Source organism: Typopeltis vanoorti, chromosome 3 (assembly GCF_054136105.1).
Source record: "Typopeltis vanoorti isolate ZY-2024b chromosome 3, IOZ_Tvanoo_1.0, whole genome shotgun sequence".
NCBI lineage: Eukaryota > Metazoa > Arthropoda > Arachnida > Uropygi > Thelyphonidae > Typopeltis > Typopeltis vanoorti.
In genome coordinates, this window is record NC_143551.1 from 131,320,366 (window position 1) to 131,343,499 (window position 23,134).

Below are 23,134 nucleotides of genomic sequence, written 5' to 3' on the forward strand. Positions count from 1 at the left end.
GTCCAGTTCCCCATTCTGACCTTTCATTCAAGATTAGCCTCATATTTAGTGTTGAATACCATGGCTACTCCTTTTCCTTGATTGTCATTGCCTGAATATAACATTTTGTATTTATTGCTCAGAAAGAACTTGCCAGTTTTTGTCTTTTTCGTCCAATTCCTCAGCTAGCTCTATTTCTTTGCCATTCAGGCTTCTTATGTTGATAGTACCGATCTTGAACTCCGTCATGTTGAGTTACAGGAAATTAGTGCATTGCTGGATTTTTTCCAATAGCTGACTTTTTGCTGTTTGCGCTAGTTCCCTGGTGAAAACAACATGTGCCTTGTTTAACCGGGCAATGCTCCAGCCAGCATGAAATTCTGTCATGTTGTACCATCATTTTATATTGTGGTTTAAGCCAATATGAATAGAATTTGGTCGGGCTAAATTCCAAGTTGCCAGCCCATCTTTGTTCCCTCAGTATCCAGGTAAATACCTAACAGAGTGCAGCACGAGAAGGTGAGGATTGGACAATAGGTCAGAAGCCCTGTTGGTTCTCTGCATTCCTTTAAAGGCTATGTGAAGGTCTCCTCTCAGTTATACAGTTTTGACCCTTTAGCACCCCTAAATATATATATATATATATATATTTCAATAAAATATAGATATATAATCCTGCTTACTTTATTTTATTCTATATTTAATTCTTTCTGTTTTATTAATTTAAAACTTACAATTCTGTATAATTATTCAAATTCCAAAAAATTATGGTCCCTAAGACATCAAGAACTAGAGTCCTTACGATGCCCTCTGTTAAACAATCATCATCATCAAAGTTGATATGTATTCTGTACCCTCAAAAGGGTACAGAATATTATAATAAGTACTACATGGTTATGTTTGCATTATTACTAGATCCCTGTAAACAGTTCTCTTCAAAATTTCTTATTTATCGGAACTCCCCTTTTCTAAGGGGATTCCTAAGGCATGTTTTACTGCATCAACAAAACTCCATTTGACATCAAATACTTGTTTCACTAATTATTTCTTATTGGCTTTAACCTTCCTCTCCCATTCTGATTAAGTGACCATGTTATACTACATTAATTTAGAACTTCTCATTGTTCTTGAATGCTAATCATGTACCTTTCTTAAATACTCAGATTTTAATGTGATCTGCCGTGATGAAATTGTTCTGTATTCTTTGATCAGCTGTCTTATTTCTTTGCTATTACTTACATTATGTTAAAATTGATTTGAACACTGTTTTGTATACTGGCAATGTTTGTCTTATTCCAAATAAATTTAATTCTCACCTGATTTTGCATGAAATTATCTTCCTATGGTTTCCATTTCTAACAGTATGTTACAACATAAGTATCAGCTACAGGGTGTTCGGGATAAATTTGACAGTTTCGTAAGGAAAAAGAAAATCTTCTTTGTATCTATTAAATTTAATGAATTGACAAAAAAACATTACAGGCAGAGTTAATTACAATACTATCAACAAGATTTACTCAAAATAACCACCATTAGCATCGATCACAGCTTCAATTCTGCTTCGGAACCTCGAACAAGCTGATGCTACAGTCTCCCTGGGAAGGGCCGCAAAAACTGTTTTAATTTTATCCATTAACTGGGCTTTTGTATTACTGGAAGTGCGATTGGTGTCTTTTTCAACTGCGCCCCATACAAAATAATCCATGGGGTTAAGGTCTGGGGAGTTTGGAGGCCAAACATTTGGACTGGTGAAGTCGTAGAAATTTTCAGACAACCATTTTTGACTTTTCCCAGAGGTGTGGCAAGGGGCCGAATCCTGCTGCCATACATACGGCCTACCATTGGCTACCCTTGTTATCCAGGGCTTGACTACAGTTAGCAACTCCACGAACAAAGCCCGAATTCCAATGCCAGGGTTCTTCAACACCTGTTCCTGCAGATTTGCGAGGAATTCTGCTGTACGAACGCAATCAGATCGTCTGCTAGGGATCTTTCTTCTTGCTACATCCTCGTAGTCACCATTGTAAGTCTCTAGTTCATGCCTGATTGTTTTTACTGTATTCAGGGAGCATTGGGCAGCAGTCGTAATATCCTTATTTTGATGGCGGGCACGAATCATCATGATACAAGTTATTCTCTTCCATGATTCAGGTGGGTTCCAGCTATCCATCCTTTCTGACATCTTGTATATGAATGAAGAAGGGTCCAAACTTTTAAATGAAGAGAAGTGTGTGTTAATACATGTAACTTACGGAAAAATATAATTAATTATAAATATGTCAAATTTATCCCGAACACCCTGTATATGTTATTTGTATAGTATACCACTGATTCCATATAACTGCAGGGCTTTGAACAGCTTTTCTTTTTCATCCTTTTCTTTTTCATTATAAATTACACAATTTAATTGCAGATATTTCTTATCGTCCCTTATACTGATCTTGATGACCCCTGTTTAGTGTGAATGCAGTTTGTTCTGCCCAAGTTTCTCTTCCACAGTTTTACTTTTCTTCTAAGAGAATACTTGTAATCTCTACTTAGGAACATTCAGTAGGGAGATTTCTGTGTACTTAGATGCTATGATATATGTACTCTAGCCATCTGAAAGTTGATCTTCTGAATTATGCTCTGTTGCTACTGCAAACTTTTATATCTTTCATATTTGATTAATAATATTCTAGTTTAATATGATCTACTCCATTTTTTTCCCACTTTAGAGAGTTTTTTTCTAAATAAAGTATTGTTATAAAACTCCTGACTGCATCTTGTTAAATATTTTCTACTGCAGATAGCCAGAATATGTTTATTCTTATTAGTTGTTTCATCACCTTTGTCATGTCTGATTTCTCCTGCACTACTCTTAAATCCATTTCTAAGATTTTTCATAATCACTGAAACTTCTGGGTCTGGCTCCCACTGATGAGACCTCAATAAAGGTCAAAACTGGTCTTGGTAGTGACCCTTTCCATAATGCATAGCATTATTCATGTCATAAGGATATGTGCTTTGCATTATGGGATACTAAAGCAAGTGATGCGAAGTCATTAACTTCTATATATGAGTTGCCCAGTCCTGAAATTACTTCAGGCACAAACTTTGTTTGCTTACACTTAGATAAATGATTAAACCAAGAATATAATTTCTTTTTGCCAGCCTGGTTGGCCTATTGGTTAGCATATCTGCTCTCAAGCGAAAAAGGCTGCTGGTTCAAATTCTGCCGTGGACATGGATGTTTGTGATTGTCTGTGAAAAATATCAGTGATGGTAGTGGTGGGCGGTAGATACCGTTGGTGTAGATGATGGTAGTTGCGGTTCGTTGTAGTTGGTGGACTGGGTGATGGAGAGTTTTTGAGTAAGCTGCCCCCCCCCCCGATGAGTCTTTGGACTCTTTTTGAGGTGTCACATAATACTACTACTAATAATAATAATGTTTCTTCCACCAGCATGATGATTATCCAATGTATTCTTACAAAACTAGTTAAAAGATCAGTGTACAGAATTACAAGTTATCACTGTTATTTTGACTGATTATGTTATAGTTTTGTTTGCACTTTTGTGTCAAGTGGATAATATATTGGCAAGAAATGTTAAAAAAAAAAAAAAAAGTTATTCAACAAAAATAGTCACCATACTTCTTTGAAAAAAATCTTCTACCCCACTGTTATCAGTATAGCAATTTTTTTATTAAAACTAAAATCTGTTTTTATATATGCTCTTAATTAATGTTTTAATCAAAATTTAAGGTATGTTTTTCACAGAATAACAATGCTAAAAAAAATAAATAAATAAAAAAGAGGTGAAAAATGTTTTTGCAACATTTATGCTATAGAGAAAAGGACAGACAAGTCTGCTGTATCTGGTGCTATACGATTGCATATCAGTGTAGAGATCAAAGGAGAGGAGAAAGTAGCTCCATATCATGTCCAGTATACATGTTTGCATGAGGTAATTTCCTAATTATTATTAGTAGCATCAGTTTAATTTTTAATTCTGATTGGCAGATGTTTAATAAATGCATATGTTGCTTATTGCAACAAAATTTATGATACTGCTTCTAATTTAAAAAATTATGTTTGAATATGATATATGGTAGAATTACTGATTATTCCAGATATGATTTTGTAGCATTTTGCTCACTGCACAGAGTAATATAGATTTTTTAAAAAAAATTTTTTTTGGCTTGAAAAGATTCCTATTCCTTCTTATTTTTATGATAAGAAAGAATAGGAATCTAAGGTAGTATGGTAACTTAGTGGCAAAGCAATGGTTAGCAAGACAGGAGTTTGATGCAAGAATGGGAGGGAAAGACTCAGTGGAAGAGTGAAATCTAGGTGGATTGATGCAGTTTTTGAAGCACTTTAGAACAATGCTTCCCAACCGGTGTGCTGCAATGTTTGTGATGAACAGTACAATTCATGCATTTTATCAATGACAGGTTCCTTTCTAACATCACCATTTTTAATGTGATCTTGCCATTGATGCTATCTTCAATCATCTAATTTTTTTCTCACAACTCTCATAATTTCGGCTCTTTAATGAGTTGTTTTATTTCTAACCTAACTCTGAGATCTGTAAGTTAAAATTGGTTTGAGCATTGTCCCATGTATAACTAACTAAATGTTTTTATTTTCAGATTTCTCTCTTATTCCATAGAAATTTATTCATCTGACTATTGAGCTTATTCTATTTTCTATTTCTGTTTCCAATTTGATTTATAATCTTCATTAAAAATTTCACTGAAATAATTGACTTATTCTGTGCATTCTTTATTCAGGGGGAAGTTGATATTTTCTATGTTCCTGCTTATTTCATAGTTTTTTATATTTTTTATTGAGGATTTTCATGCTAAATTTTTCACAACAGTTATTCAGTTTAATTACAAATCCTGTAAACTTGTACTGAATTTTTTTAAGAGCATAGTATCATCTGCATAAAATCAAGAGCTGAGATTGACATTAAAAAATGCCACTTCATAATGTGATCCATTCCTCGATAAATCTCATCTTCAGAAGGTATTTGTAAATAGTATAATAATAATTAATATAAATAATGAATAATTTTACCTCCTCTTATGCCTTATTTTACATCAGACCATCTTTATGGACCTTTTTCAATTCTAACTCTGATGTATAACTTAAATGTAGACTGTAATTGCTCTATTTACTAACCACTGTCTCTCTTTCAAATACTTTTCCCTGTTAAACACAAATTTTTTTCCACATGCCTTCCCAAACATTCACTGCTGTCATTGTAACTATCTGTTCCCCATTCCTCTTCCCACCACATAGGTGGAAAATAGAAAGCGGCATTTACAGAATGATCATTTTCCTGTGATATCTACAATCTTACATCAACTGTGATATACTCTTTTAATGGCATCAGACTAACTAGAAGACATTCACATCCTTAGCAGAATTTAATTATGCATCATTCATCTCTCCTGTCAGGGAAACAGTGAATCATATAGAAGATTGTATAATACATAGTGCCAAAACATCATTTCTTAAAACATCAGTTTGGTTTCCACCTACTTGGAGTTCATTTTTTAAGGTTTAGCAGAATGAAACATTGTGAAAGAGCTAAACAGAGGTATAATAGTTCCAGAATTTTATCTCTATCACAGAGCTGTCATCTGAGATACAGTTTAAGAATTGCAACAATGAAACCTTCTAAGGTTTTGAAATTAGTAATTCCCTGACCTCTCAACCAACAGCCAAAGCTGCCTACCAGCAGAGGACACTCCACTTTAGACTTAGACTGTAATGCCGTCCAGACATTTTTGTGTTGTTTGTGTGTGTTATTACAATTCTCATGTTATATCACAGGTGATGTTTCTGTCACAGAGACGACATATACTTTCATTATACTGTTTTCACAGTGCTATTTTCTCCATTATACCTTAACTTGAGAAATGCTGTTTGGTTGTGCTTCCACACTTATTCTTCCACAACTTGAAACTTAATTACTTTCAATTGTCACTATTCAAGCACAATACATCTACTATCAGAGCCCAAAGGACTCTCAGATTTATTTAACATCCTCTAAAAGGAGAGCAGTTAACACCATAGAGATTCAGGACCAATCCAGAAAACTAAAGGAATAGCAGATATATGACTCTCTCACTCTCCTGGAATACAGTGTACATGCAGTTGCAGACTCAAAAGTAAGTGCTGATATTGAGAATTTGAGTGGGAGAGTTTGCCAAAATATTAGCAGCATTCATACTCCTGTGGATTTCAACTTCTGATAAAAAATATTCTGTTTGCCTTGAATATTGAGGGATTTAAAATTCTTCAACAGGCTGTTCAATGCAAATGAAAGTTGAGTTACTTCAATGTTGAGCAAATGCTTTAGAATGGTTTATTCAACATTGAAGAATACATGTTTTAAATAAATGCATAACTTAACGTTAAATAAAATAAATAATTTTAATCGTAGAGTTTCACCTCTTTATCTAAGGCAGTTTTTCCCAAATCGTACATACCCCCAGTGATATGTGAGTGGTCTTCAGGTGGTATGAGATGTGTTTCTAAAATTATGATTATCCTTTTTATTAAGTAACGTTGTAGTCTGTATTAATTTTTCAATAACTATAATCTAAAGTAAGTTTTAAATGAAATGCGTCCCTTGGCATAATTGATTTCCATTAAGACCGTATCTGATTGACAGCACAATTGCATTTGAGTTGTGTGGCTCCATCTGTTTGCATTGAAACTTTAAATTCAAATAGTTTGAACTGCAGTTGAAATTCTTTGATAAACTTTGTTAAATCTCTTCTCTGAATCTACTGTATGTATATAAGATTTATATAATGGAAGAATATAATATATATTTATTTAACAGAAAGACTGTAAGAAAAAAAAGTGCTACCAAAAGGCTTCCTGATCAGCTGGCATATAATCTCGTGATATCTACACAGCCAAGGCATGCCTGAGAGAAGCATGTAATGGTGTGTGTGTGTGGCATTATTGAGGCCACATTATATGGCTTACAGACTAAATGTTCTCTGTATTGGAGAGATCCAAGAGTCTGTCTCCTTCAACAGTATCTTCTCTGTTTCAAATCTCCTCTGAAATATTAACCTGACAGTGCCTAAATAAAAATAAAGTAACTGTAGTTTAAAAAAAAAAAAAAACTGTCAGAAAAATTAAAACTTGAAAAATCTTACAAAATTTTTTTCCACCTTCATGGTATAAATACCAACTGAATGATGTTATTTATTTTCATACTATTGATGACAACACAGAATGATAAGAAAATATTATTTATTAACTTATTTGCTGATGTTGAGCAAATGCTGTTTGGTTTATTCGACATTGAAGAATATATGTTTTAAAGAAATGCATAACTTAACGTTAAATAAAATAATAATTTTAATCGTAGAGTTTTCATCTCTTTATCTAAGGCAGTTTTTCCCAAATCGCACATGCCCCCAGTGATATGTGAATGGTCTGCCCTTCCTGGATACACTAATCACATGACTTCCATATAGTTCCTTATCTTTTTCTGTTTATAGAAAACCCACATATCAGGGAGATATTTGCACAAACAGTCACACCATTATCCAACTCAGCAGTATGGCATCCAAAAAACACTAATTCACAGAGCTAGAGCTATTTGTTCCAATGACAATGCTCTTACTGCTGAATTCACTCACTTACTTCACACCTTCTTAGCCAATGACTATAATCTCCATAGAATAAGGGGAAAAAAATACTAAATGCTCCTCAGAAATCCTCTCCATTGCCTACCACATAAGACCACAGCAAAACTGTTACTATCCCATACATTTAAGGCACATCCAAAAAGATATAAATATCAGCTATATACCGTATTTAAACCTCATGTCAAATTGGCAACTCTCATCCGTTCACCCAAGGACAAACTCTCTTCTTTATCACATCCACCAGTTTGTGAAGTGCCCTGTTCTTGTGACAGGGCTTACTATGGACAGACAGGAAGAACTGTTGACATCTGTCTGGTGAACATAAAAAAAAATACACCTGGCACTATTGTTATGGCATGTTGGGTCTAGCAGACCATGCCTTGGATACCACTTCACATAGGATCAGTTGGAAGAAAACAAAAGTGCTACTACACAGAAGTCATAAGTCAGAGAGATTGTTTTTGGAATCAAAAGAAGCTTTAAAACATACTCAAACCTCAATAAGTATGGCTGTATAAATTTACCAAAAATCTGAGAGATAGTCATTTTAAGATCTAATTAATATTTGTTTTCTCTCTTTTTCCAACAGAGATGTTATCTAATTAGGACTTTAGTTCCTCATGTTGTCTGTTACTTTTTTTTTTTTTTTTTAAACTAGTCCCATTGTTTTACTAAATTTTTGTTGTGCAAACTGTTTTTGTGCTCTGAAGATGCTGGTTATAATATCAGCAAATTTCTGGGCTAAGGAGAATGGATGTCAATTTAATGTTACAAAATGTAAGGTTAATCATTTTGGGGTGAAAAGATTAGCAGCAGTATACCATATGGGTGGAACTGTACTCCAAGAGATTGATGAGGCCAGGGACTTGGGAGTGTTGGTGGATAGGGAGATGAAGTTTAGGGGGCACATTGCGAAAGTAGCTAAATCAGCTCATCAACTCACTTGGTTGTTGAAAAATACCTTGACGAGCAGAGACAAACATGTTATTGTACCTCTGTACCGAGCCTCGATGAGACCTCATCTCGACTACTGTGCCCAGATTTGGTCACCTCGGTTCCTTCTTGATGGGGAGGAGGTGGAGAGGATCCAGAGGCGAGTGACTAAGATGATAGCAGGTCTATGGAATGAACCATATGAGAACAGGTTGAAGATTTGTGGGTTGCAGAAACTAGTTCATAGGCAGAAAAGGGGAGATATGATTGAGACATTCAAATTGCTGAAGGTATTCTATAGGATTAATTCAGAGGATATTTTTGAGATCAGGACTGGTGGTGGGAGAACTAGGAGACACCTATGGAAGCTGGGCAAGAGTGTGGTTAGCAGTGGTGTTAGAGCTGGGTTCTTTACTTTTAGAGTGGTAAATGAGTGGAATAAGCTGCCAGAGTCTGTTGTGGGTGCTCTGACAGTGAGCGAGTTCAAGGTAAGCTATGATAGATACTGTGAGAATGTCGTATAGTTGTGTGGACATGATGTTTAGGGCCTCCCTCGATGAGTCTAAGGACTCCCTGGAGTAGCCCGAAAATAATAATAATAATAATAAAAATAAGTTAATAAATATTGTTTTCATATATCATTTTGTGCTGTAATCAGTACCTTGAAAATAAGTAACATGTACTGTGAATACATAAGCCTTTTCATGTGTTTGAGAATTCTTCACAAACTGAATGATGTTAGCCATCACCTGCATGCATCCAAACTTCATTTTTGTTTTTGAATCAACCCCAAATCACTGCCACAACAACCATGGTCCATCTTTATTATCCAAACTATACCTCTATGATTCTTTCTGCCATAAGGATGGTATTTCTTGCCCAATCTTGAATTCCCCCCCTTTTTTTTTTTGATCTTCTCTGTTTTAAGATTTCCATGCCTCATTATGTATCATTCATCTGTTTTCTCATCTGTTCACCTAATTCAGAAAATTATTCTGACTTCTTTGACTTTTTATTCATGGAGCTTGATTTCCTGCAATCGAAATTCTTCATTGGTGACTTTAATGTTCATGACTAACTAGTTCCCTTTTTCCAATTCAAATCAAGCTGGAAGAAAAAATGGATGTATTTCCTGCCAACGAGAAATCTTGCCATTCTTCTTCACTCTTAACCAGTGCTCCTTCCAAGTATGCTGAGGTGATGATACTCTTGTAATTCAGATCACGTTCAACTTTCATTTCTGGTGCAACACCATTCTCTCAGCCATTCACAACCCTCGTGTACTTTGGCACCAGCATGCCAAGGGGAAATTTTGCTCCTAATTTCTATGGTCATACTGCTGATTCTGTTTTCCTGATTCAGATACTTTTCTGATCTTGAAGTTACCCATGTTGGAATAAAGGCCTTCATTCCTCACTCTGTTCAAAATTCCAATCCTATATCTAAGCCATGGTTTTCATAAAGTGTGCTTGGGCAGACCAAGAAAAGAAAACATCTTTTTTTTTAGTATTTATAGCAAGTTACTTATAAGTGACTTGCTGTAAATACTCCAGCTTCATTCATAGCCTACACTGAAGTTTTGCAACACTTGCAAATCCATCATTAGCATGGCTAACTTCATTCATTACAACAGACATTCAATACATCGATTTAATTTTACATTGTCGATGAAGCCTTATGACTCTTCCTTTAGTAATTATTTTTACGCACCGACCAAGAGTTCGCTTACGAAAAATACATTTCTCTGATATTTAGATTTCCTTAGTACTGAACAAGAGTTTTTGCTCTTTTAAGGTTTCTACCTAGTCTCTGAAAAGAACCAACATGTTCGAAACAGCTCTCAGGCAGTGAAATCTTTATCAAATGCTCTAATAAAAGGCCAATATAAAGGACACTTGGGCAGCACTCATGTCTTTTAAGTATTGACAGCTAAGGCAACTCTGGGATGACAAGGATTGTCTTCTCATAAGCTCTCAGGTCAACTTATGAAACTTTCATAATTTCTACAAACATTCAGCTTTGAAATAATGTTTGATCTAGTATCCACCTTGCCTATGTAAGTTTACATTGCTGAAATGAATACTTATAGTTCTTCCTTTAGTAGTATGGAATGCTTCATGCAATTTCCTCACCAGTATTTCTTTCAGCCCTGCAATTGTTTAAAAAAAAAAAAAAAATGCCATGATTCCAATCTCCTTACTATACATGAAAAGAAGAGTCAGTTCCAAAATAGAGGAGTATCCTATAATTGAAAGCATCTCCTCTTTCAAATCACTTAATTGAAAAAAAATATCAAATCTGGATTAATCTCTTACATGCTAAATAAAATACCAAAAGATTTTTTACAAAAAAAGCAAACTTTTGTAAAAATTGATATCCAGTCTACCAAGTTTGTATATTTAAGTAAGAAAAATAATTAAAATATCAAGAAATAAACAAAATTAGAGTTCCCCATTCCTTACCAACCAGTAAAATTTTAAATATTAAATTTATATGCAATAAAAAATAATATAAAACTAAATACAGTGTAATTCAATAAATAATATAGAAAGAAAGTATATTTTCTTAAGTATTTCTTATTTTGCATTTGTTGTTTGTGAAAAAATAATTGCTACAAAGAATTTTCCATGAACCAAAATAACACCACTCAATCAAGAGAAAGGCTGCAATCTTAACATAAAAAATAGGTATCTCTATCTACAAAGTAATCCATAATAATAAAAATAACAAATGTCCTGGATGGAACTGATACCACTATCTGGGATATAATCATGTCCTGGATATTTTGCAAGAAGAGGAAGCTATAGATACTGATAAACATTTCCCTAATCCAAGATCAATAAAAGTAAGTCCACATTTAATTCTAGAAACAATCCATTTCTTTATGTAAACTGTCTTAGGTAGCATGGATTTGAGGGAATGCTTTGGGCTTGTTCATAGCATCAGAGGGTCTGATTGTGACTGAGATGTCATACTTGTCTGCAGTTGGTAAGAATGACCACGGACTTGGAGGAGGAGGAATAGGCATGTAGGAGAAATATCAGAGTAGAAGGCATTTATGTGGAGTTATAAGGCTGGCAACTATCTTAGAAACCAGCTTGCAGAAGTACAATGGATGAAAGGAATCTTGGAGGAAGAGAGAGATCAGTAGTGCATTGTTAACAGCAACAGCAAATTGTATATTTCAAGTGAAAAAGATAAAGCGATTTCCAGTCAAATTATGACAGAAATTTAAAAAAAAAAAAAAAAAAAAAGAATTGCGGATGATAAAGAGATTATGGAAGACATAAAAAAAGAGAGACAGAAAACAGCTTTTATTTTATGGAGAACCCATCCACAAGAGGTTGGTCATCCTATAGTACACCATGGATGAGCAATAAGGAACTTATTCACATTTGACTTGAAAATCAGTGGATTGAATTCCTAGAGAAACATGTGGTGGGAGATATTTCCACAAGGCAGCAGTGGAGGGATTAATGAAGAGAAGGAATTTGTTCTGTGGGGCTGGACTTGAACTGTGAGAGGGTGTTGATTGGCTATTGCACATGTTTGAATGGATATTATAGAGGGTGCAGGGAATTTTTGATGCCAATTCTGATGAACAGTAGTAGAAGTATTTATAAAGGATGCAGGCTGTGGAAATTGAATGCTTATGTGAAAGTGAGTGGAGTATATTAGTGAGAGAGAGAGAGGGCTCATCAGTCAATCTAACTGCCCTTATCTGTACAGAATTCAGCATCTTTAGGGAGCTCTTAGGGGCACCACCCCAGATGTTAAAACAGCATCCAACAATCAAGCAGATTTATGATTGGAATAGGGTTAGGGGTTGTTTAAAGTTAAAGTAATACCTCAAGAGAAAATGTAACTTTTCTGGATGCAGAGGAGGCAATGTTTGTGATATGTTCATGCCAAGAGAGATATTAGATTAGAGATATCCCAAGAAGAGGGATCTCGTTGTGCATAGGGATTTGGATGTTGTCAAAAGTAAGGCTGGAGGAGAAGGGTCCTTTTTTGAGGCAAATAAGGCAGAGCTGTGTTTTGCTACATTGAAGTGGCAAGGTTTTCCAGACCACATTAGTGAATGTTTTGAAGATCAGTATTTAAGGTAGTAGAATTTAAAGTTTTGCAGATTGTAGTATTTGTGTTTTGTAAGGTTTGTCACAAAAAAAGAAAGATTGCAGTGTGCCATCATCTGCAAAACTGTGTATTGGATTTGCAATCAGCTGAAGTAGGTCATTTATACATAGAAGGAAAAGGGTGAACAGACAAAAGAATCTTATATAGATAGAAGATAAGAAGCCAGCCATCATCAATCAAATTTACCATCCAATCAGAAAGCTGCCTACCCAATCGCAGATTTCAGGAGGCAGATCGAATTATGGGTTTGCTTAAATAGATCTTTGTGCCAAACTCTGAAAAGCCTTGGAGATATCAAGGGGAGCCGCTTGAGATTTGACAGATCTTTTCATGGTGTTTGTCCAGAGATGAGTGACATAAGTTAATAGATCCCCTATTGAATGGCAGTGATGGAATCCATTTATTGGATGAGTCTTCAGGGTAGCATGAAGTTAGGTATTAATGGTTCTTTCGATGATTTTTGAAAGGATTCAGATGAGAGATATTGGATGACAGTTTGAAGGTATAGATTTGTCACCCTGCTTAGAAATAGATTGTATATATCGGTTAATTTCCAGATTGCAGGATAGATACCAGTATAATAAGAAACTGTAAAAGGTGGCATAGAGTGGGAATCAACTCTGGACCCCAGACTTTTAGAACAAGGGATGCCATTAGGACTACCCAGGTTTTTAGTATCTAATTTGAGCAAAACTTTTCTGATCTCTTTCTGGTGAAAGCTCAAACATGGCATTGAGTATTGAAGTGTGTTATGGTGACATTTACCATGATTGACTATTCAAGAATTGGTGGAGAAAAAGCCAGCAGGGTGGCTTTTTATGATACCATATTATTGGGAAAGAGAATGACTGGAATGTTTGTATATCTACTCATGTGGGTAGGTGTTCTCTCATCTGAAAATGAAAGGGTGCCATTGAAAAGACACGATTAAGGTTTCTAGAAAATACAGGGTATTGTTATTTTCTTTTCCTATTGTGAACTTGATTTTGTGGTGTTGGCTGTTGAAGTGGGGAAGCAAAGAATCTACTGTTTGTGGGTCATGTGACTAACCAAATGGAGAGCACATAATCAATGTATCATAGCCAGATAGAAAGTTTGAGAATAGTGGTATCAGGTGCATCTTTTTCAAAATGTGTTTGCTTCATACCGAACAGCACTGGTTCTTAGTCTTTGTGTTAAATCTAATCAATTATCACTGTCATCTCAACACTGTCTGCTGGCATTTCAATACACTATCAACATGCATTGAGAATGCTTGTATAATACATACCAGATTGCCACATGTAGCTTTGACTTGCATATGAAAGAACTAGTACAAGCTCTATATATCACTGTAGACAATACTTAAGAAATCTTATTGTGTTTGCATTCCATCATGAGATTTTCTCTTTACTCATCTAGAAAACATTGCATCTTCCCCCTGTTAAATCATTAATAAAAGGTATTTTAGTAATACAATACCTTTTATTCAGATTTCACAAGTATCAAAATTCCCGCTAAAATACTTAAAATACGCTAAAATACTTGGTGTAAAAATAATAGAGATAATGTCTTTTCCTATAAATTTTGAATATAGTAATATCAAATGTTTTGTATGAGAACAAAAGAAATTGTATATATGGTGAATTGTGTATAAGTATGCCTCCAGACAAGATAAAATTCCAGATGGATTAAAGGGACTAATTCATGACCTGAGGCCACCACGAACGCAAAGGTCAACATTGCATGGGGGTTTCCCATTGAAATACAACGACAAGCATGTGCAGAATATGGAGGTGCCGAGAGGATGATGATGCAGGAAAGGGAAGGTCATCGGAGCTGAATATATAGAGGTTTGTGACACCGAGACAGGGGCTTTTTTCTTGTTGTTTCCTGAGAGTTGAAGTTCCAGTACGGTCAGAAGTGAGTGTCTGAGTGCATTTATGAGGTCAAGTGAAGTTTCCAACGTGAGATTTCAGACTCTGTACGGCAATAAGGTCACCATAAGCTGAGGAGATTATGCAGAAGTACTAGGGTCGTCAACGGCAGCTGAGCTTCGCTAGGATCGTAGGCAATGAATCATAATCGTATTCACAGACCTACATACAAGAAGCAAAGGCCAAGAGAACATAGTAGCTAAAGAAACTTGTCTAGGAGGAATCAGATCTAAATTACAGGCCATAGGAATTCAATTGATGACCACAAATAAAAGCCAGAGAGGTCCCGGCTTCACAACAAAGGAAAAACTTTCCTTTGTCTAGTAGGAAGAAAAATTTAGCAATTTTTTTGTGACAGTGAATGAAATTAACTGGAACTGTACTTTATGTGGTAATACAGGACTTTAGGAACTAAACGATTAGTTGAAATTAATTGCTCAGTGTTAGAGAACATAGCTAAGTTATAGAGTGAATTTCAAGAGTTGATGTAATAGATAATTCCTGAACCTGAGTTTTTTTGTGATGATAATCTGAAATATGCTAAGTTAATAAGGGGTAAAATTCTAGACACGTGGTCATAGCAAAAAATCTAAATTTTTTGCTATATGTATATAATATATCAAGTTGTTTAATATAGCTTATATACTAGGTTCAGTTGAATTTAATGAATGACAATTGTGTATTTCTTTTTCTTAGTAATGAATAAATTATTTTCTTGTCAAATAAATAACTTGCCTGATCTCTAAGTTCAGTGCACTGCTCATAAAACAGAACCTATGTGTATTGAATTGAATATAAACACGACTGCAAAGAGTGAGAAACATATATGATTATTGTATAGAGATAAGATAGAGAAATAAGAATTATGTGCATACTGGGTTGTGTGCATACGATGAAAGGTAGATCCAAAGGACGGCCCAGAATTAGATGGATAAACAAAATTAAAGAGGACATGAAAACCAAATCACAACAAGCGACATCAAATTGGACAGAATTGTTCGGACTCTCCCGGGACAGACAGAAGTGGAAAGAGTTCATTCGGCCTCATCATCATCCACATAGATGAAGAAAGAGAGAAGAAGAAAAAGCATACTGAGTGTTTTGTTCTTGGATAAAGATCCTTCTCTTATCCTAGAATTTTGGTGGCACAGTTGAATAACAAATAAATTTCCAAAATTTGAAATAGAGTAAACACCAGTAAATCTGACGAAGATTTGGCTCTAGCCCAAGGCACTTTCTTTGTTATTGAAGTTTCACACATGCGAGCATCATATTATTAAGGGTCAAACGTTAGATGTACTATCAGGATTAAGATAAGATAGAATTTAGTAAGATAAGATAATAAATCAAATAAACACACAAAGTACACATTTTTTACACCCCCATCTGTCTACCTGTAGCAGTTTAAAACACACACACACACACAGCAGAATACTCTAATTTTCTACTGATCTCTACAGATGATTTCTAGTGTGGCCTTCTGCCATCTTCCCAGAGAGCATAATATTTGAAACACTGGACTACAGTAACTGTACCTGCTGACTGCATTTCCAGAAGTACATCATATCATTACACTGTATAAAGATGAAATGCTACCATATATGCATGGATCCATTAAGCTTGCTACAGGCAATAAGATTTTCTATTCCATCCACATCCAGTATTCTCTCAGATCCAACATTTTGATCTGAGATTGCATGTACTGCAACTAAGTCTACTTGTCATTTATAAGATCACTATGTGTCTATCCTGTATGATAATTGTAGGCAGATCATAAGACTAAAACTAATACATCATGGAATAGAGCATTTATCAACAGACCATCTTAGATTAAGTCTAAAATTAAATTGTGGTTATGTAATCTGCACAGAAACCATAAAGAAGATGTTATTCTTGCTTGACTCAACAGAAGTCATCAGAGTTGTCTCACACACTCCTTCCTATTGTGACAAGACTTTTAAACTTCTTCAAAAAAAAATAAAACTAATAAAATGAATTAATTTATAGAATTATATATAGAAATATCTTTTAATCCAATATTACTCTGATAAGGATCAATGAAGTGCAAAATATAGCCTCTCTCTCATCCAATTTTCAACCCCACCTTCTAGCTGTATGAAGGCGGGGTTGAAAATTCGATGTCACCATAGCACAAAAAGGGCTATGGTGACAGAGTATTGCTGATATAAGCATGACATCTATAGTAGGAGAAAAGGCCACCTGTCGCTGTACTCTTAGTACACTCTACTAAGGTTTGGTTAACTTTACAGGAATCAGACTGGACATTTAAATCGAATGGATTTGATTATAGTTTTGAATTTGGATGTAGAATAAACACTGCTACACCAATAGGCCTTTTGAAGAGAAGCTGCTGCTGTGTCTCTCTGTTCATTTGGGCCTGCCTGACTCAGATAAACTGAATACACAGGATATATAATATCAGCTGATAACTAATCCAGAGTAAAGGTCATAGCAAGTATCTAGACTCCACTGCTTCTAGAAACATTGCTAGACCTCAACTAATATCATTGACAATTGGTTTATGTGTTTATTTTGTATAATACTTCTAATATTATGATGTACCAAATATGAGGAAAAGAAAATTGTGGACCTTGTTTTACATTACCTATGGAATGATTTTTTGTGAATGGCCTTAGCATATTTATTGGAGAACAGTGGTTTAAGTACTCTCAGAAAATTAAAAGTGATAAGCAAGATGATTATGCTTACACCATTAATTAACAATAATGTCTTACTTAATTACTGGAATATATCCAGAATGAATGCGTTCAGAGCAAATATTACACCGAGAAGACCGAATACTAGAGTCCAACCATGAAAGGGAGAGTAGAAATTATGGAGATCACATTATTTTAGCATATTTTTATGTTGTGATAATGTGTTGCACAGAAACAGAAATTTGAACTTAAGAGGTAGGTTCCAAAAGTTTCTGGCCTGATAAACAAAATTCGTATGACATCAATAAATGCATGACAGTTAGCACCATCTATGGAGAGTTTAGTGTACCAGTTTAAACTCTCTATCTGTGTCATTCACTTGGAGGCACATCATTTGACTAGCTTGTCATGTGTTAGTCAAATGATGTGCCATTTGACTAACACATATTATAGCATGGTACTCAATTTTTAGCAGTGGCTGTAATGTTAAAAATTGAGTACCATGCTATGATAGTTTTTTTGCCAAAGAAAGGGGGAGGGGGTTCTATTACTATTAAACAGCGATTGGATGGCGTTTATGGGGAAGCTTTTTCCTTCATATTCCACCGTGATGGAATGGGCTTTCATACCCAGAGCATTGAAGATGATCCTTATGATGGTTGGCCTATGGAAGTGATGACTGCGGAAAATGTCTCTCTCTCTTGTTGAGGAGGAACTGCTCAATGACGTTGATGGCTGAAGCTGAAAGAAATCTTAGCAAGTTTGGGGCTTTCAATAACAACCGTCTTTCGCATCATTCACAAGAAGCTTCACATGATTAAGGTTAGTGCAGGGTAAGTACCCCGACTTCTCTTTTAAATTCAGAAGGAGCATCATGTGACCTGTTTCTGCAAGTTTTTAGAGTTTTGCCAATAGAATCAGAGAGAAGTGAAAGAAATCTCAGCAAGTTTGGGGCTTTCAATAACAACCGTCTTTCGCATCATTCACAAGAAGCTTCACATGATGAAGGTCAGTGCAGGGTAAGTACCCCAACTTCTCTTTTCAATTCAGAAGGAGCATCATGTGACCTGTTTTTGCAAGTTTTTAGAGTTTTGCCAATAGAATCAGAGAGAAGTGCTGAAATCTATTGTCACCAGGGATGAAACCATGGTCATTTATTATGATCCTCTTTCCAAAAGGGAATGGGGGGGGGGCTTTATTATGATCCTCTTTCCAAAAGTGATCTTGGCTTTTCCAAGAAAAGCCAAGATCATTGTCTGCCAAGAAGATAAGAGATTGCCAGGGAATTCCCTTGATTGACTTCAAGGAAAGGAATGTCACTGTGAATGCAGAATATTATGCCTCACTCCTGCACAAACTGGGCGATGCCATAAAAGAGAAGAGATGAGGAATACCAAGTCATGGTGTTTGCGCCTCCTTCACAACAATACTCCAACCCATACAACTATTGTTGCGAAGGCTGCAGTGAAGGGCTATGGCTTCCAGGAGATTGAACACCTACCCTAGTCCAGATTTAGCACCCAGTGACTAATTACTATCTCTTCTCGAAGCTGAAGTAAAGACCTTCTAGGAAGAAAATTTGCAGATGACAATGAGGTGAAAGATGCAGTTTTAATCCATTTTGCTGACAAAAATACAGACTATTTTTTCAAGGACATAGAAATGTTAATTCAAAGATGTAAAAAGTATGTTGATGTAAAGGGAGATTATATTGAAAAGTGACACAGTTGTTTTCTTTCTATCACCTCTAAAAGTTGTTAGGTCAGAAACTTATGGAACCATCCTCGTAATTATGATTTGAATTATTTGAAATGGGGAGACATGGAGAGGGATGACATTTGCAGTTTAGATTTTAGTGTTATTAGTGAAGAAAAGATGAAAAGTATTGTGAGAGTGGGTGACACTATAGTGCCACTATGAGTGACAGTTACCCTATGTAGTGCTGCATGCACATATCAGTTCTTTGTTCCCAGATGGTGGCAGTTTGACTTTGAAAATAATTGAAATATTAATTTAAAAAGTTTAATATTGGGAGAGTGGGTATAATAAGAGAAAAATTTTTTAAATCATGGATGCATGTACATTATAATAAGGTCATCTCTGATAGCAACTGCTTTGACACACTTTTTTGTAAATGAATTGATCTAGAGAAATTGAGTGAATCATAGTTAAACACATAAAATTCAGTCGATAGCAGGGACTTAATGATTGGAATATTAGAAATTAGGTTTTAGAGAAAGAGCCAAAGATATAATGAGTAGTAGTTTGTGAAGTTCAGAAGATAATACAGGAAAAAAATGGAATGCACAGTATGAGAGAAGTAAAAAGGACAATGCTCTATATTTTGCAGTCTGACATATGACATCAACATCACAGTTGATGTGCCAAATATTCAGTTTTGCTTTGGTAGTATTTGGCTGCTTTGGCCAAATCAGTAGAAAGATTCAGTATTCTGCTGGCAGCAGAAATATTCCTGTTACTTGCATCATAACAAATGCAACTCAAATGGAAAAGCCTCCCCTTATCTTGTGTGTGACCATTCAAACAGAAGCGTGTTCAAGGCTAATGATTAAACTTATTCCACAGTACAATTTCTTAGAAATTTCTTTTGGCACTAGTTACTAGCTTATTCCTTGAAAGATTCCTTGTCAGAAATATTTATGAAGAAACTAGACATATGCTACTCAAAAAAATTATCAAAAATTAATTTTCTTACATCACAATTTATCGCAAATTCATTTTGATTATTAAATGTTTCCATGTTTAATTTATAATTATTTTCTATATTTCATAAGTAAGGTCTATTAATATTTTTGTTATATAAAGAAACAAGTACAATATTTTTTTTTCTGATTTTACATACAATGTTCTCTATGAAGTTAAATGATAGTTTTATTATATTGAAATGGAGGATATTACGAATCCATCTATATTTTATGGCCAAACATAGGAAAAAAAAAAAAAAAAGTGAAGTTTTGAAAATTTACTAGTGAGCATATGAGAATAAGACCAGAGTTGAAGTTGTCTTGGTTGCACTACACCTTTTATTAATGCATTGAATAAGTATCTCTAATATCAGGCTTCAAATTGACCAAGTTCAACAAAATTACAAGCAGAAGCAAAGACAAATGCTCATTCAACACTTTAACACTTTCAAAAAAATTTAAAGAGTATCCCTGAAAATTGCTGGCTCTGGCACACCCAATTTCCTTGAAGCACGTCTCTTCTGATCAGAAACAAAAAAGAAAAACTTGACAGAGTACAATCAAGAGCAGCAAAAATTATTATAGGCACAGTCTGATCCACAAAGAATTTAAAAGCTCAACAGGAGTGTGGGCTTTACATATTAGAAGACAGAAGAAAACTCTCCACAGTAAAATTCACTAACAAAATCAGAAGCCACCAACAGGATGATATCTCACTCAGGACTTTCAATGCCTGGACAAGAAAATCTAGACTAAGAGATCATTCACTTTACAATAGAATCATGAAATTAGAAAACAGATTGGCTTAGAACACCTGTCTATTGAAATAAGCTAAGAGCCATTCCTTTCCACTATTCTACCAATAAATACACAATGATAAACTTAAATCTCCTAGAACTTTGTTCAAAAAAGGATTCAGATTCAGAAGAAAATAAAAGAAAAGAACTTGACACTACACATCATTTAAATAATCTAAACCATGTCATTGCCTACACTGATGGATCATCTAATGAAGTACTCTACCTGGAGGCGAGGAAACACAAATCAAAACCACATCTGGCAAAATAGCTTTAAACTTCATTTGTGAATTAACAGCCATACAAACATCTCTCAAGTTCTATCTCTCTTATCCAGTAATAAACATTACAGAAGGAATAACCATCTACAGTGATCAAAATCTGCACTTGAAGCATTAAAAAATGGAAAAACAAAACTCACACGGGAAATTCATAACAACGTTAAATTTGAAAAATAACAACTGTACACTGCAATGGATACCAGCCCATGTAAATATTGAAGACAATGAAAGAGCAGACAGACTAGCCAAATAAGCAAGACATTTACCTCAAAAATTACACCCACTGTCACTAACTGATGCTAACTCTGTCGCCAAAATAAGATTAGTAAAATAAACATTCTAGAAGAAGAATGAAATCAGTGAAATAATGAAAATAGAGACATAACCACAATCATCACCAGACTAAGGACTGAGCATTTTAAAGGCATGAAAATTCAGCCAGATGGTAGTAGGAGCTATGAAGCATGCAAGAACTGTCCAGGAGTTGAACTGACACCTGCCCATATCTATTCTTGTCCACCAATTGCTGCAGCTCTATAGAAAATTGATAATAACCCTAAAGAAAAGCTCTACTCCAACGAAGTTCAACAGATTGCCGCAGTTCTACAGATCCACAGTCATATCTAGCTCTTCAATGGACTCAACAACAACAACAACAAAAAATTAACTTTAAAATATGTCAAGAAGTTAAATTCATAAGTGATCTCTAGGGTGGATGCATAATAAAATATTCAACTATAGAGCTGAGAATCATATTTGTCTTATATAGATATTATAATAGACAATACTACAGATTCATCTATATTTTATATCTATATTTAATGTGGTAACAAGCAAAAATAAGAAATGTTAAAATTTTCATCCTTCAAACTCTCTCTGATAAATTTTCGAAAGGTTTAAGTTTCTTTCTACATTTGGCTATAAAAATGAATGGATCCACAATATCCTCAATTATAATTTCAATCACTTATTTCAAATTAGAGCATCTCAACTCTATATTTAAAAAAGTTGACAGTTATTATAGGGAAAGCAAATTATTTAGTTGAAAGCAAAATTTTAGTTTCTCTTTTTATCAAAGAAGATCCCAAAAGTCTTAATTTTGGCAGTGTAAAATAAACAGAAATAGGACATACCAATGATAAATGCTTATTTCATAACCAAATATATATATATATATATAGAAACAAGAATTTCAAATAAAGAAGAGAGCTTATGAAAATATAATCCTCATCATCAAAGGCCTTAGCTTGCATTACTTAAAAAACTTTACACAGTTTCTTAAGTAGTGCATAAAATATGCACTACTTAAGAAACTTTGTAAAGTTTTAAGTAATTTTAAGGTTTTGCCTAATCTATGATGAGAACCAACAGTTTGAGCAGTTGTCAGGCCTTATGGACATCTCAACAGCATACACGTCTTTTTAGTAGTGCAAGCTAGGGCAACTCTGATGCCGAAGATTGTATTCTCATAACTCCAGTCAGTTTTTGAAAGTTATATATTTATTATTATTACACGTGTTATTTAATCTTTCTTCATTCTGCCATTTGGCTGAAGCATAATGAATTAAATTTTAAACACTGCAAATGATATTTTATAAACAAATGTTTTGAACAAAAATATACTCATTAAATTTTTTATTAATTCTAAATGAGCATATTTTTATTTATTTATTTTGAAAACATTGTTTATAAAATTTAATTCAGTATGCTTCGACCTAATATTCGGTGCTTTGGCCAAATCCCATTTCAATGCATCCCTAATCATAATGAACACATGCTTGTATTTCTTTCTTTTAGGCAGAAAGAATCATGGAAAGGATGGATTAAGATAGGTGCAAAATTAGTGGTTACTGAAGAATCTAAAATTTGAATTGTATTGTTCTGTTAAGTTGATGTTAGATTTAGGATTACAGCATTCCAGGGAAAAATAAATAATAATAATAATAAATAAAAATCATTAGAGGCAAGAATATCTTTCCTGTTAACTGTATATATCCTCCAGCTGGTAAGCCAGATATATTTTCGTAGCCCTTGATATATCT

General features: G+C 34.5%; 1 protein-coding gene across 1 annotated transcript in view; it reads left to right on the plus strand.

Annotated features, from left to right (window-relative positions):
• The window catches only part of unc-13 (protein unc13 homolog), a 1,156,644-nt gene that overhangs the window by 738,308 nt on the left and 395,202 nt on the right, over positions 1 to 23,134 (plus strand). The window contains exon 19 of the mRNA XM_090416011.1: positions 3,809 to 3,924. Within this exon, the coding sequence (XP_090272137.1) occupies positions 3,809 to 3,924 (116 nt within the window). The remainder of the gene's footprint in view (positions 1 to 3,808; positions 3,925 to 23,134) is intronic.